This window comes from Diadema antillarum, unplaced genomic scaffold (assembly GCF_040938485.1).
Source record: "Diadema antillarum isolate AM-2024a unplaced genomic scaffold, OU_Dant_1.0 scf00000094, whole genome shotgun sequence".
Lineage (NCBI taxonomy): Eukaryota > Metazoa > Echinodermata > Echinoidea > Diadematoida > Diadematidae > Diadema > Diadema antillarum.
In genome coordinates this window covers 1875650-1892915 of record NW_027270983.1, presented here as the reverse complement: position 1 = coordinate 1892915, position 17266 = coordinate 1875650, and the positions used below count along the sequence as shown (strand labels likewise).

Genomic DNA, 17266 nt, shown 5'->3' with positions numbered 1-17266 from the left:
TAAAGCTTGGATGCAACTGACAGAGGAGGATACATTTTGTACACACACACAAAAAAGGGTATTAAAGGGTGTGTACAGTTCTGGTTGAGGTGAGGATTTAGCTTTTAATGTTTTTGCAAGATATCAAAAAACCACTCTATGAGATGTCAAAGAGCATGCAATTCTAAGTGGTATCAAAAGTTTATTTGATGAAAATTGGTCTTGATGGCTGATATATCCAAAAACAAGGTGAAACAAAGAGATCCTAATAAAAGGCGTGGCCTGTCGCCTTTTATCATTATCACTTTTTTTTATATCTCAGCCATTTGAAAACCAAGTTTCATCAAATAAATGTTGAATCCTTCTTGAAATTACATGCTCTTTGATATTTCATGAAAAGTTTCTCATTATATCTCTCAGGGATGTTCAAAACATGAATCCCCACCTCAATCAGTACTGTATAGTCCCTTTAAGAATCTCAATGTCAACATAAAGGCAGTTTACAAGTACTGGTGAAGTTTTTTTTCCGACTCACAGCACTGTATGAGGTGGTGACGTAGCGGTAAGTCTGCGGACACGCCGCCAGGTTACAAATCTGAGTACTAGCCGGCTGCTGGAGCGACGCACAGTTGGTGTTGTCCACGACCACATTCTGGTCATCGACACAAAACACGCTTCGGGTCTGAATGCCTTGACCACAGGTCACTGAGCACTGGGGGAGTGTTGAGATCATTGGACAGAGCCATGTAATTCACCAACAACACAAGCGAAATTTCTCTCCAATATAAACCAGGGTGATCCTCATTAGAGAATATTATCAATACAATTTGCATGAGGGCAAAAATTCCAACATGTGAGACTTTTAGCAAAGGCCAGTTGTAGCTGTTACAAGATATGTGGAAATGTTTTTCTAATATTCAATGCATTCACCACTGGTTAAATTGTTGAAATTTATTTCACGTGCTAAAATCTTGCTCAATTCCCAGAGTGCAAGACATGTTTTCCTGCCACCAGATTTTCCTGTACATTATTAAAATCTACTTCACAACGGTTTCATATCACTAAATCACACAATGGTACACATACAAATGTACATCACTGGAAAAATTTTACAGTGTACGAGCTATCACTGCAAGAAGAACAAGACAAAACTGATACAGTAATTTTAGGGATTCTATCATGCACAACCTGCATCCGATAAAAAAGGCACGATAAAAATCTTGACACACAGTTGAGAACTATAAAGGTTGGTGGTTCAAGGGGAGGTAAATTTTGTCAGAACAGATTAGATACTGACCCGCAAAGGGATAATGTTAGCAAGGATATTTTGGACTTACTGCTCCAAAAGCAGTGGTGCTGTAGGAATATGTGGTAACCACGGTACCCTGGCAAGCCTGCGTGTTACAGCTTTGCTGCGTGACAACGGAGGGGAAGACCGCAGCGCAGACCGACACGGCCTCGGGATTCCCACTGGAATCTGAGCAGAAGGCGTTGCGAGTCTGAGTGCCACCCCCGCAGGTCACCGAACACTGATCACATAAGAAGGGAAAGAAAAACAAGAGAGTATATGATAAATGTATTCTTAATGTACAGATCACTGCAAACATGCTTCAGCATTTGGGAAAATAAAAGTGAGTTTTGTGGCGTACACTTACATAAACAGCACAAGGGTTATCCATACCCATGACAAAATGTATTCGTTGAAATCTGTGAAAGCTGTATTTTTTGGATACTTTTATCATTAACCCATTATCTATCATATCCCACTAGGGTCAGAAACACGTCTGTAGTTGTTAAATTACTGCATATTCTCACGTTGGTAATATTTGGCACTCATCCGGGTAAGACAAGTTTTGCATGTTTGTAATTTTGCGGAATGAAGACATTAAATACTGGAACATATGGCACACAAAAATATTTGCGCGCTTCTATTTTTGCACTGGTTTCTGGTTGCGCGAAATCCACAAACATTTCCACACCACAAAAATGTCTACTTTTACCGTAGTTTGAAACTGCTCTGATTTGCAATGAAGCGATTATAACTGGAGTTGACAAGTACATGGCATGTACATATGATTCAAGTGACAAAAGCAAACTGTACAGCACCCTCTCATGCTCTTTTCATTATTACTCTAGTGTATCCATATGGCATGAAGCACAGATTCTCAACATTGCACAGGATGACTATTCCAATATCTTCTCTCCCCGTGATGAATAATTTTACATTCTACTTCACAAGGATTTGAATAAAGAACCCGGCTCACCTCTCCGTAGTTGTCATAAAAAAGCACATATGTCACTCCGGGGCAGGGGTCCAGGGCGCACTGTGCAGTGGTGTCTGGGCGCGTGTCGGAACAAAGGGAGTCGTCCACGACCTGGTCAGTATCGATGTCCACGCAGGCAACGACTCGTGTGGCAGTGCCAGTGCCGCAGGTCACCGAGCAGGTGCTGGAAATGATGCGGAACTCCGCCCTGTAAGAGGTAAAAGTATGTGCCATGCCCATGTTGAAGTGATACACGTGTAGGGTTCGATGTCTTGCCATCCTTGGTTTCTTACAGGGGAATTTGGCCCAAGTATACATGTGGATTGAGTGAATGCAAGTTTAGAAGAACACATCAGTGAAAGCTTTTTGAAGAGGAAAATCAGACATTTTGTTCAAAAGTTATGAATTTTTAAAGCTTTAGTGACGAGACCACTGGATAAGAAGACTACTACAGATCATGACATCACATATATGCATTACAAAAGAAAATATTCAACATATTTTGATTTTTCTGGTATAATGAAAGAGCACTAGACTTACCACTTTCAGAAAGCAGGGGGAATACTATTACCATTGACATACAGCAGTAATGAGTTCGGGGAATATGTACTTTTCATATGAAATGGTATTTAGTGAAATTTTCTTTGTAATGTATTTCATGTGATGTTATAATCTGTAGTAGTCTCCTGATCCAGTGGTCTCATCACCAAAATTTCAAAAATTCATCACTTTTGAATGGATTGCCCGACTTTCCTCAATATTTCACTGATGTGTTCTACTAACATTGCTGCATTCACTCAAGGAATATGAATATTTGGGGTATATTCCCCTTTAATGCTCCTACTTTAGGAGTTCTTTTATAATTATATGCATCTTTTCATCAAGCATCATAATAATGCGGTACTTGACAATGAAAATTGAAGTGGTCACAAGTGATGCAATCACTGTCGATATTAAGTGCACTCCACATTCAAATTGACTGTAGTTGTTGGCAAATAATAACAATAAAAATGACTTTAACGATAGAGTAGTGTACAAACCAATGGGAGGATTGTGAGGTGATGTCATCATCATATGACATCATCTTATCTAATTTGGATAATTGCTTGCTTCCAGTTGTTATCACTGCTCAATGAACATACGTGAAACTTCTTGTAACTTTCTGAGCTGATGTCCACTTTTGCCGAGCATGCACCATTCTGATTTGGCAAATTTAATGGGTTTACTACAATTCAACTTACACTTGAAGTGAACTTGCACAAAATGTTTTGAATTTCATACCAAATGTTCGTAAACTAACATTGAAAATAACATTATGACAATGACAAACAGCTCTATGATGACCATCGAATCATCCTCAGTGTTATCAAGTGGTGTTGAAGCATCTGACTAAAGAGCTTCAGCACAGGTCATCGTGTGCTTTCCTTCCTTTCATCGCTCAGATGACCTCACATCGGTCAGTGGCTACTCACTCTCCTTGGCTGACCGGGTCACAACAGTACTCGCTCTCTGCGGGCCTCTCGGCCGGACAGCGCGACAGGTCGCTGACCAGGATGGTGGTGCCGTCGTCGTGGCGCTCCACGCAGAAGATGCTGCGGTAGCGGTAGCAATCCGCCTGGCAAGATCCAAAGTTTCCGGGAAGCCACCTAGAAGCAGAGGTAAAGATGGAACAATGAGCTAATCAAACCCGTACACTATACACCGCTTCATCTTAAAGCCCAAACAAAGTTCTGGTACGACTGCAAAAGTTGTCAAATTTCGCTCCCACATGTGAATGTATGCTTAGGAAATGTGCAGGATAACAATGTTATAACAAGATATTCGATGGGTAACGACGAAAATGCGAAATATTAACTAAAAAGGTTCAGTCAACCCTACTTACCCGAACGGGGTCAGGCTAAACTTGGACTCGAGGATAACTCGGCTTCGCTTTGATGACAGCGGGATGAGTTGTAATGGTTGTCCCTCTGTGTACAGTGTTGTCCTATGGGAGCGCCCTGTATAAACTAGCGCTTCGTGTTCTGGCTACTCGCAGTAATGGTTCGAGTTGTTACAACGCGCGCATCAAAAACCTCTTTTGCGCGCATGCAAAATTAGTGTGCGCCTATCAAGCACCTCTAAAACAATCAAAGGCACTTGATAAACAACAACAAAAACTCCAAAGACCGCGCGTCTCAGCAACTGAGGACCGCGCGCTGTCATTTTTGTTTTGTTTTGTACAGGATTTACGTAATACGTTAGCACGCGCACTTTCCTGTCCATTCAGTTAGGCCTCATTTGGTATTATGCAGTGGCCAGTAGAATGTGGCGATCACGAACTGCGTGTGAATTGTCTGAAGTAGGGTCGAATTTTTCCCCCAAGACCGAGTTAGTCTGGAGCCTTCTGGAATAAAAGTCGGTTTTCCTACTATTATTATTTTTCTCAAAATACTCCAAACCGACTCATCATTCCGGCAAACCGCGTCAGCCAGGTAAGTTTCTTAGTGGACTCTTTTGATATATTGCAAGAAAAAATGAAATGGTGCTAGACGGGTTCTAAAGCACTTACCGAAAATTAGTTTTCACTTTAAGCATCCATACATAAGAAATGACGCTTAAAAATAAACACGGACTACAATCCACTGAACATACACTGCCATATACAAATCAACGTTGTTGATGGGTTGCTGTTTTTTTTTTTTTGGGGGGGGGGGGCTGTTGTCTTGTTTGTTTTGTTTTTGTTTTGTTTTGTTTTTTGCTCAAGCCATCAGATAGCTTGCAGTTATATCACTCAACTCAATGATAAAGCTCTGAGCCTGGGAGTAAAGGCATACAAATTTGGAACATTTGATGTTCCCAATGTTATCATTTATTCATATAAATTTTTGTGACTGTTCCAGTATTGGTGTGCAAGCACAAACACATCATCCTTTTTGCTTTGATTATTAAAGTGACATGGTCAGAAAGATTGCACTACTGCATGGACCCACAATTTGACAAATATCAAGCTCCAATCAAGACTTTTATCTCAATGCGCTGCTTCAAAGTTCCCTTCTGTTCCAAGAAAAAGAAAAAAACAAAACTTCCCATACATCTCAATAAAATCATAATACAAGTCCGACCTTGGAACTTGTCATTAATGAACTGACACTTACTTCATATTGGTCAAAAAGGAACAAAATAAAAAACTGGAAAAAAAACCTGTAGACGAGTTTCAAGGGATAGTTTAGTTTTGGTTGATAAAAGGTGGGACCCACCTTTCAGTAGAACCTCATCATCTTGCTTTGTTTTTCGATATCTCAGCCACTTCAAAACAAATTTTCGTTCAAACAATTTGCATTTCTCTAACAATTGTGCACTCTTTAACATTTCATATACTTGGTTTCTCATTATCTCACAAATTAAAACCTGAATTTTCATCTCAACCAAAACTATACCATCTCTTTGAAATATATCAAGCATGTGGTTTTTCTTTTTCAGTCTTACTCTGGGACACATTCCCCTCCGTTGCAATCGTACAAGCTGAAGACTTTCAAACACTGACCATGGACGCAGATCTGGGAGAGACAGAATAAATGACATTGTCATGGCAACATACAAAGCCCAACAGAGTTGTTGAAAAACCTGTCTCAAATACAGAGAATCGCACAATAACTACAAAATGTAACCAGTGACAGACATTGCAACCATATCATTTTCAAGTTCTTCGATCCTAACGTCAGTCACAATGCCCTTGTGATAGTGATATACCCGTAAGTTTTTCCACCAAAATGAACTGCACTGAAATAATTTGAACTGCAGTGAAATAATTTTCCATAAGCACTGACTGATAAAGACAAAAAGAAGTTACTATACATATAGCAACCTTTAGTGTGAAAAAACAAACAAACAAACAAACAAACAAAGCTCGACATTACTGAACCAACAAATCCTACTTTTGCAAGTTAAACAACAGAACAATGAGAAAGGAAAGAGAGAGAGAGATAGAAATAAAAAAGGTTGCAGTTGCCTTGCTTTGTGCTTGGAATAATAAATGCTATAATTTGATAAAAACAAATTATGAATAAATTGAAGCTTTGTAATTTTCATTCAACAATTAAAGGGACTGTACAGTATTGGTTAAGGTGAGGATTCAGGTTTATAACATTCCTAAGTGAGATGAGAAACCTCTTATGAAATATGAAAGAGCATGTAATTTTAAGAAGGATTCAACGTTTATTTGACGAAAATTGGTTTTCAAATGGCTGAGATATCAAATAAAAAGTAATAATAATAAAAGGCGACAGGCCACGCCTTTTATTAGGATCTCTTTGTTTCACCTTGTTTTTGGATATCTCAGCCATTTCAAAACCGATTTTCATCAAATAAACTTTTGATACCCCTTAGAATTGCATGCTCTTTGACATCTCATGGAGAGGTTTCTGAATATCTCACAAAATGTTAAAAGCTAAATCCTCACCTCAACCAGAACTGTACAGCCCCTTTAATATCACAAACAAATCAGAGCATGACATAGCATGACAAGCCTTATTATTGTAGTTGTCACAAAGCACTGTACATTGCTCTAGAAGGAGCAGTTTTCACCCACCTGTCTCTTTCCAGAACCACACTTGGTGCCGTCGAGGGCTGGAACGTGGTTTGTGACTGGTTCAGAGCTGCCAGGCAGCTGGCACTGGAGCTCTGCACACATAGTCTGTAGGGAGACAGAATAGGATGGTCGAGATTCATGTATGAAACATAGTGACTTTCTTCCCTTCTGAACGAGCTGTAACTACAACGATAAGGTTAAAGGAGCTCTCCAGAGGATTTTTTTTTAGACTTTCACATCTGAACATCTGTAAATTGGTTAACTCTTTATGTGCCACGTTTGCACATCCAACTCGGTTGACAGCATGCCAACTTCACATATTCTGCTTTGCGCACAAACCCGCCCAAACCGATTGATAGATTGCCTAATGCCACAGAACAGTGAAAGCGTTTCTCACGCTTTTGTTCCTCTCACATACAGCTTGCATTCCATGTGGTGATTGTATCATTGCTGTTGTATGCTGGATCTCTCAGCTACCCTACAATGACTCGGGTTCACTATCAATGGTGGGGAATCATACTGATTGAAGACATTTTACATCGGGTCTAAGAGTACAACTGTTAGACTTTATTCACTGTAATGTTTCTCTCAAGAGGTGGCGCTATACACCTCTTACATCTCCCTTTTTTTAAAGAACAAAATGCCAAGATACTTTGAAAACAATTTCTGTAAATCTGGCAAATATTAATCTGTGAAAATATAATACCCAGTAAGCCACCTTGCTAAATATCACAGAAGCCCTGTGGTTGTTATGTACTGAATACACGTCCTTGATCCACTGTATCTAACTACATGTTTCAAATAATGTACTTACAATTATAAATACTATTATAAGCCTATTGTTTCTTGTTGTAGCTTTCATATGCATTCATTGTTACTCCATAAAATACAAATACTATACAACATATTATTTGTTTACTTATGTGTGTTTCTTCTAAGCCTCCTCTAAGCCTTAATTCCAAAACTCTTCTTTTTTTTTTTCTTTAATATAACTTCAAATTCATACTTGTATCTCTCCTCTCTTTCTTTCTTTTTTTTTTTTCTTCATTAAACTAAATCCGCCTATTTTACCAAAAGTATAATAGTGTCAAGACACTATGGTATCGTAAACTCTACTATTTCTCACCTAATTTTGAACACCTGGTAAAACAATACTTTCAACACTGTATTGTTATAGCTAACACTCACAAACTGACTTACACATTGTTACACTACTATGTACATCAAATATGTATATACATTGTATACTTTGTTTCAACCATATTGTAGCTACTATTTGCCTCCATGCTAAATACGGTAGTTAAACTGAAAAAATGTTGTGAACTTCAAAATCCTCACATCCTTTGTGTAATAACTCCAACATCATATGTGAGGGGTTTGTTTGGTTTAATCTTGTCTTTCTTACAAAAAATGATATGACATCACAATAACAAAATACGGGGATTTTACTCACATCAACCAAAATTTCCTAACTGTTGGAGAGGTACCTGTGAAAACTAGCAATACCATATGACATCACAACACTATGTGCCAAGCATTGTGCCATCCTTGTCATATCTCGTCCTTACAACCAACTTTGGTTTGCATGTGGACACTTGAGAGCAAAAATAAAATATAAGGGCAAAACATTATGCACCAATACTAACTATATATAGTATGTGTAGCTCCTTGCTACTTGGGTACAGAAACAAATAAATTTGCATACTGACATAATCAATACACACGCATTTTCAAAAATAATCTGTAAAGGAAAAAACAAACAAACAAACAATGTTTCATCTCGTGTGCAAAACAAATGTTCGCCCAAAATGGCTGCTGTGAAGCCATTAATAATTGTATTAAAAAAAAATCCCTGAAAATCAAAGTCATATGGGCATATTGCTCATACATTCCATTGTTTTGTGTGTGGTGCAGTTTTGAAAAAAATACAAAAACATAAACAATTAAATCTTAACTTTCATTTTCCTGAAATTATTGAACAATGTATTTATGTGTTGTTGTTTTTTTATGTTATTGTTGGTCTTTTCTTTTTTTCTTTTTTTTTTTAAACCACAAAATTCAAAAACAATACTTGAAACTGAAACAGTCATCTGAAAAAATAATCAAACATATGACAGAGTGGATAACAATTACACCTCACTCTGCAGTGATTATAATCCATAAAGACTGGATTTTGAGAAACTAAACTACATAATCTATAAATGTTTCACAAAAGAAGTACCGCTGAGCGTCCATTAAAAAAAAAAAAATGTCTGTCCAAATAATCACGAAAAAGCGTCCGTTTCAAAATGTAGTTTTAAATTATTTCCTCAGAGCGTCCAGTTGAGAAAATTGTCGTCCAGAAAATCACCAGAAAGCGTCCTTTGCAAAATATAATGTTCCAAATTATTTCCTCAGAGTGTCCAGGTGAGAAAATTGCCGTCAAAAAAAAATCACCAAAAACATCCTTTGCAAAATATAATTAATTGAAGCAAGAAAAGGAAAAAAAAAATGATTAATGGGACTTAAGTCTTGGTCTATATTCAAACCTTTTTCTAATTATTGGTTATTCACTTTGACACGTAATCGGCAAAACGCTTGGGGGGATGAACTACCCGTCCTGATCTGGTGGTTACAAGCAGCCTTCCATTGCGGTGTTGCGGTTGGGCTGCCTGCTTAGGGGTCACCGGTTGATCCTCTGGAATATCTATCTCAACTGAGGTAGACATGGCTGGTTCGTCTGTACAAACCAAATGGCGTCGATTTCGTCGATAGAGAGCACCATCTGCTGTCTTTACCATGTATGATCTCGGCTCTCCTGTCGCCTGGACCACAACAGCTTTCTGCCAGACCTTCTGCTGTCCAGTTGTAGGCTTCATCCGAATGACATCACCAGGTTGTAGAGGTTTTAGATCCTTGGCATTCTTATTGTAGTAAAATGCCTGTCTGTTCCTTGCAGCTCTCAGTTCTTTTGCAGCCTTTTGTACCTTTGGTTTCATCAGTTTCTCTGTAGCTGGAAGTACAGTCCTGGTCCTTCTGCTCATGAGCCTCTGTACAGGGCTGCTGGTCATACCATTAGTAGGCGTATTTCTGTATGCCAAGATACTCAGATATGGATCTGAGTGCGATGCTTTCGCCTTTGTCATAATGGCTTTCGCTACTTTCACAGCATTCTCGGCTTTCCCATTGCTCTGTGGGTAGTATGGGGACGACGTTTTATGCTCAAACTCCCAGTCGTTACAGAACTTCTGAAAATTCTCTGCTGTAAACTGTGGGCCATTGTCCGTGATCAGCACTAGAGGTATGCCATATCTTGCAAACTGTGCTTTCATCTTCCTGATGACAGTGGATGATTTCGTATTTTCCAGATAGTCGATCTCCCAGAATCCAGAATAATAATCGACTGTCACAAGATACATCTTGTCTGAGAACTGAAAAATATCAGCTCCAACTTTCCTCCAGGGATTCTGGGGTACATCATGGGAATGCAGCGTTTCTTTCTGTTGGTTCCGTCCCAGGGATCTGCAGGTATCACACTTTTGGATGAAGTCTGTCAACTCTGAGTTCATATTAGGCCAGTAGATGCATTCTCTGGCTCTTCGTAGACATCCTTCTATCCCGAGGTGGGAAGAGTGAACTTTCTGCATCATTACTCTCCGCTTCGACTTGGGAATCACGACTCTTTCCCCTCTGTAAACTAGATTATCATCTAGGCTGAATTCATCTCGCACATGGAAGTATGGTCGCAACACTGGGTCAAGATCATGTTGTCTTTCTGGCCATCCTGACCTGATTACTTCCTTTAGCTTTGTCATCGTCTCATCCTGATTTACTGCTTCAGTCAACTCCTCCATAAGCGGTTGGGATATTGGGACATGTCTAGCCATATTTACTGTTTCCATCCCTGTGGCAGGTTGTTCATTGCAGTCTGTCAGGTACGCTCTGCTGAGCGTATCAGCCAGATACATCTCTGGTCCTGGTCTGTAGATAATCTTCGCGTCATACGTTTGCATCCGCACTAACATCCTCTGTAGACGTTTAGGAGCTCTATGTAATGGCTTGGTGCTGATGATTTCAAGCGGTTTATGGTCAGATTGGACATTCACCCTCCTGCCATATGTATAGATGTGGAACTTCTCTAATCCATATACAACTGCTAAGAGCTCTTTCTCTATTTGGGCATACCTCGTTTCAGCATCCGTGAGGGCCCGACTTGCGTAAGCTAGGGGCTGCCCATTCTGCAGCAATGCCGCACCAAGTCCTACTTCCGAAGCATCCGCTTGCAAGGTAAGCTCCTTCCCGGGGTCATAATATCTTAAGACAGGTTCAGCAGTCACCAATTTCTTGATTTCCGCCACTGCTGCCTCATGGATATCAGACCACCACCACTCAACATCCTTCTGTGTTAATTTTCTGAGTGGTTCACACTTGTCACTGAGTCCTGGTAGGAACTTGCTCAGATAGTTGACAAAGCCAATGAATCTTTGGACTCCCTTGACATCTGTGGGGTTTGGCATGTCCAGAACCGCTTTCACCTTGGTAGGATCTGGTTTGAGACCTTGCGATGTGACCAGATGACCAATGAATGGAATTTCTGTTACTTTCAATTTGGTCTTTTGTTTGTTGAGCTTCAGGTTGACAACGCGACATCTCTCCATGAGATTTCTTACATTCTGGTCATGGTCTCTCTCTGCCTCTTCGATGGTCTTGCCTTCACCGAAAACCAGTATATCATCAGCAACTGATCTGACACCCTTTAGACCTTCCAGTACCTGGTCTTGTCTCCTCTGGAACTTCTCTGGGGCTGTATTCAACCCAAATGGCATTCGTAACCAACGATACCGTCCATGTGGTGTGTTGAAGGTAGTTAGGTAAGAGCTCTCTTCATCTAGCATCACATGCCAAAACCCATTCTTGGCATCAAATGTGCTGAAAACTTTGGCATCCTTCAAATCCACTACAATATCCTCTATTGTTTTCATTGGGTGGTGACTTCTCTGCAGACCTGCATTGAGATCTTTTGGGTCCAGACACACCCGTAATTGCCCATTCTTTTTCTCAACGCAGACCATACTGGAAACCCATGGGGTAGGGACATCAACAGGTGCTATTATCTGCTTGTCGGTCAGACTATCCAATTCAGTTTTGAGCTTAACTTTCAGGGCAACAGGGACTCGTCGTGGGGGATGGACAACCGGCTTCGCTGTACTGTCCAATTCCAGATGGTACAGTCCTCCAAGCTGTCCTGTTCCTTCGAACACCTCTGGATACTCATCTGCGAGCTGTTGTACATTTTCAATGGTCGCTTCAGTTGTGGTCACCTTTAAAATCTTCTCACTGTTGACTTGGATCAAGCCCATTTCCTGCACAGTCTTGCTACCCAAAATAGGCGTAACATCTGGCAGGTCAACAATCAAAAAATCAACCTGGAACTGTTCTGTATTCCTAGGATTGATGACATCAAAGGTACATCTGCCAGCAGGCTTTACAATTGTCTTATTGTACATTGATAGTACATTGCTTGTCGGTTTTAAGCGTTTGTCATCAAGAGCTATCTTGTGTCGTGGAAGCACATTACATGTTGCGCCAGAGTCGAGCTGAAATCTGATTTGTTGGCCTTCTACCAACATTGTTGCATGTAGACTTCTTGAAGGTGCTACCTTAACTGACTTGATGTCATCAACGAATTCTGTCACTGTTTTCAACTCTTGCTCAGAATCAAATTCCTCAGTTTGCTCTGTCATTTCATGCACTTTTGAAGACAATATAGTGGATTTGCAAACCGAGTGGAAATGGTTCATTTTGTCACAACGAGTGCATTTCTTTCCGTAAGCAGGACAGCGTTCTTTTTTCAGGACATGCTTTGTCCCACAAAAGTGACACCACTGAGGCTGATTGCCGGTAGACTTGCCTTTCTTCTGCGGTTGGCCAGTCTGAAGGTGACTGACGGGGAACTTGCCTTTCTTCTGTGGTCGGCCAATCTTTTTTACTGCGTGTACTTCAGCATCAATCTGCTGTTGAACAAGAACTCCGGCATCTCTTTTGCTCAACTCTGCTGCTCTGCAGGCTTGGACACATTTATCAAAAATCAATGTCGATTCTCTCAGGAGTCTTTCCCGCATTGCATTTTCCTGAATGCCACAGATGATGCGGTCCCTGATGAGGGAATCTCGAAGGTCACCAAAATTGCATTGTTCTGCAAGCAATTTCAATTCTGTGAGGAAGGAGTCAAAACCTTCTCCATGCTCTTGCTTCCTGGTAAAGAAACGATAGCGATTCACAGTCTCATTCTTGGGCGGGTCACAATGCTTGCCCAAGGCATCCAATGCATTCTCTAGCGTTTCCACCTCTGGCCGGACAGTTTTGTAAATCTCGCGACCTCTAGGTCCAATCAAGTATTTGAGCATCTGCACTTTGACTTCATCTGGTTTTTCAGTCATTGCTAATGCAACAAACAAAGAGAATTCTTCCCTCCACTGCTTCCATTCTTTTGGAAGGTTGCTCGCTTCAAAATCTAACTCTTTTGGGGGTTTCAACTGCTCCATGATGAAATTTCAAATCTGAAAAAATCTGGTCGGTATATCCGGTCACGAGCACGTGTTATACCAATGGGACTTTTCCTCACTGGTATATCCGGTCACACAGTTTTCAGCACCCTTCTCTGCAAAACGTGAAAATTTTCTCAATTCACGCCAATCACTCAGTTCACTACAGTTGTCACTTCATAATGATAATTCTCATTTCTGCACGATATATTCATATCTCCGAATCGGGGTTGCAAACTCACCGTCGCAATGCACTGTTCAATGTTCACTTCCAACCAGCCCCACTCATATCATTCGATGTACTGTGTTGCCGCTAGGAGCGCAATCATCCCGGCTGTCGGCACAATTTCCGACCGGCAAACAAATTTTAGCTCCTCTCCTGACACCATGTATCATTGCTGTTGTATGCTGGATCTCTCAGCTACCCTACAATGACTCGGGTTCACTATCAATGGTGGGGAATCATACTGATTGAAGACATTTTACATCGGGTCTAAGAGTACAACTGTTAGACTTTATTCACTGTAATGTTTCTCTCAAGAGGTGGCGCTATACACCTCTTACAGTGATTGACTATCAAGCGGTGTTCCCAACTAGATTTGCGTGTAAATTCTAAGTTTCTGTCAGGGTTTTATGTGCAAAAGTCACGCCTTTACAGTAATGTAGCAACTGGTCATTCAAAAGAAAAATTAAAAATAAATTTGTCATACAATTTATATCAAAGCAAAGCTTGGCATTCCCTCTATAACTTTGCTCACTATATGTCCAGCTTAACAGAAATTAGTAGAAGTCATATAGATTGGAAAAACAGAATTCTTTCTCAAAGCACGACTACCTTGGTGTCTCAGAATAACGTGGAACACAGGGGGTTTCCACCATGGCAAATAAAGAGTTTAACTGACTACAGAGTTTCAGAATTTATAGTAATTGGGATGAGGAATAAAACTGCTTTCAAAGTCATAACAAACCACAATGAGTGAGGATGATGACTCACATATGAATGCATGATTGAGGTGCTCCAGGAAGTAGAACAAAAGAAAGCATACACTGTACATAAAGTCTACACACTTGTTAAGGAAGTGGTATTGCTATGTAATGACATTGGTGCATTACTGGAATATGTGAGCCCCTATCACTATGTTTGGGTTTTGCAGAGTACTGATTTATCACCTCAAGGACGACTATAAATTCCACAAATCTATACATGGCACTATCAATATGTGTTCTAAATGATGTGAAATTACAGAATTTGTCTGCAATGTCCCTTTAACAACAGTTATGCCATTATCCTAACATGAAAATTTGAAAACCTGTTTTGCTATTCTACACATTTCTAGAGAGTTTCTTTCCTACAAACAAACAAAAAATGCTGCAAGGGAGGGTCAATGTCATTCTTTTTTTATATTTTTTTTCACTCTTCCTAAAAATTATCTCTGAACTTCTGGATTACCTCTGATTCAATATAGCCCTCAGCAACGACAGCCTCGGGACCAAAGGTCAATCGACACTGCTGGCTAGCATCATAGAAATAGCCAGGCATGACGACGGACTCGCTGCTGACCACTGGAACATCATTGTTTGTGTTGTCCAGACATTCTGACTCTGGTGAACTGGAAAGAAGATAAGCAAGGAGATATCTAGGGTCATTGAAACACATGGGAAAACAAATGAACACACCTTCTCCGAAGAAACCTAGATAATATCACACCTACAATAAGTTTAATGCAATTGTGAAACTGAATGTGGGAGCGGAGAACACTGTCATCCTTTTGGGGTGGTAACTGATTTAATCCTTGATAATACACAAATGGATAAAAGCTTGACTTGGGCAACCCTGAATGTGTATTAATCATTGCCAACTGTGCAGATCTGGCATGTGTGGGTGTACATGTGCCCAAATTGTATCTGTTATTTTTTTTCATCCTTATAAAGAAAGAGACAATCTTTTATCACAAACTTTTCTCAGCCATTAATTACATGTCATAAATACGTTCTAATATTATAAGATCTAATTATGAGTCCATGAGAACTGAAACAAGGAAAAGTAGAAATTACGCGGTGCGTAACATATGTCCCCGCCGGAAGTAGCATTTTGTAACAAAATGTGCAATATAGGTAAAAAATCAAGGTCAAAGGTCAAAGAAGTCAAAGGTCAAAATTCTGTGTAGAAGTTTTGAAGCCCTCACCTAGCGCCATCACATAAAGCAAATGGAATCGAAATTGGGTTAGAAATGGCGAAGGAGTAGCATTTTGTAGCCAATGTACAATATAGGTCAAAAATCAAGGTCAAAGGTCAAAGAAGACAAAGGTCAAAATTCTGTGTAGAAGTTTTGAAGCCCTCACCTAGTGCTATCACATAAAGCAAACGGAATCGAAATCGGGTTAGAAATGGCGCAGGAGTAGCATTCTGTAGCAAAATGCACAATATAGGTTAAAAATCAAGGTCAAAGGTCAAAGAAGTCAAAGGTCAAAATTCTGTGTAGAAGTTTTGAAGCCCTCAACTAGTGCCATCATATAAAGCAAACGGAATCGAAATCGGGTTAAAAATGGCGAAGGAGTAGCATTTCGTAGCAAAATGTACAATATAGGTCAGAAATCAAGGTCAAAGGTCAAAGAAGTCAAAGGTCAAAATTCTGTGTAGAAGTTTTGAAGCCCTCACCTAGTGCCATCACATAAAGCAAACGGAATCGAAATCGGGTTAGAAATGGCGAAGGAGTAGCATTTTGTAGCAAAATGTACAATATAGGTCAAAAAATCAAGGTCAAAGGTCAAAGAAGTCAAAGGTCAAAATTCTGTGTAGAAGTTTTGAAGCCCTCACCTAGTGCCATCACATAAAGCAAACGGAATCGAAATCGGGTTAGAAATGGCGAAGGAGTAGCATTTTGTAGCAAAATGTACAATATAGGTCAAAGGTCAAGGTCAAAGGTCACGACTGAAATTCTGTGTAGAAGTTTCAAAGCTCCCATGTAGTGCTATCATATAAAGCAAACAGAATCAAAATTGGCTCATAAATGACAGAGAAGTAGCAAATTGAAGATTTTGATCACACACGGACGCACACACGGACACACGGACACACGGACGGACGGACGGACGGACACACGGACGGACACACGGACACACACACGTACGGAGCCCGTTTCATAGTCCCCTGCTCGAACTCGTTCGGCGGGGACAAAAACAGGTATGCAAACACAACATTGTGTGAATATGACTGATACTGCAAAAGTGGATATTTCCGTGTGACTAATTTTTCACGCTCGGCGGGGTTTACTAGAAGAGTTTCGCACGTTTTTAATTCTGCGGAATCAAGACATCAACTACTGGAACATATGGGAAACAAATAATGTTTTCATGCTTTTATTTTCGCACTAATTTCGGGTTGCGCAAAATGCGCGAAAATTTCAACACTGCGAAAATTTCCACTTTTCCAGTAAGCGATACACAATACAGATGAACAACATGTATTGCATTCATTATTGTGTGAGGAGGACCAGAACGGCAATCAAGTAGATACCAATACGATCCTCTGGATTTCTGGAATTTGTGTATGTTAAAGACTGTCATTTATTTGTTGTGACGACACAAGATTTTTGTACCATACTTTCAAACTTCTTACCTCAAAAAGTCACCGAGATCGTTGCGGCTACATTGTGACCACTGGAAAGCCTCAGTGCCACCAGTGTTGCCGGAGGCCATAATGTTTCCGTTGTTGTAGCAACCACTGTCGGCATCATCATGGTACATGCCCAGGCTGTGGCCCATCTCATGGGCCAGGGTAAAGATTGCTCCGCTCGGTCCATGGTCCTGGGCGATGACGCAACGCCTGCTGGGATCACAGGCACCGCCGACATCACTGGCTTTGCCTGTTACATCGCTGTTGCCTCCAATTTGTAGATTCAATCTGCGTAAAAGTACAGCACACCAATCCA

At 40.3% G+C, this 17266-nt stretch overlaps 1 protein-coding gene across 1 annotated transcript in view; it reads right to left on the bottom strand.

Moving 5' to 3' along the window:
* Positions 1-17266, bottom strand: part of LOC139718438 (uncharacterized) — a 162846-nt gene that overhangs the window by 66826 nt on the left and 78754 nt on the right. Inside the window, 8 exon segments of the mRNA XM_071629910.1 lie at positions 515-691; positions 1317-1508; positions 2244-2451; positions 3716-3889; positions 5709-5779; positions 6811-6915; positions 14785-14944; positions 16954-17238. Of these exon segments, the coding sequence (XP_071486011.1) occupies positions 515-691; positions 1317-1508; positions 2244-2451; positions 3716-3889; positions 5709-5779; positions 6811-6915; positions 14785-14944; positions 16954-17238 (1372 nt within the window).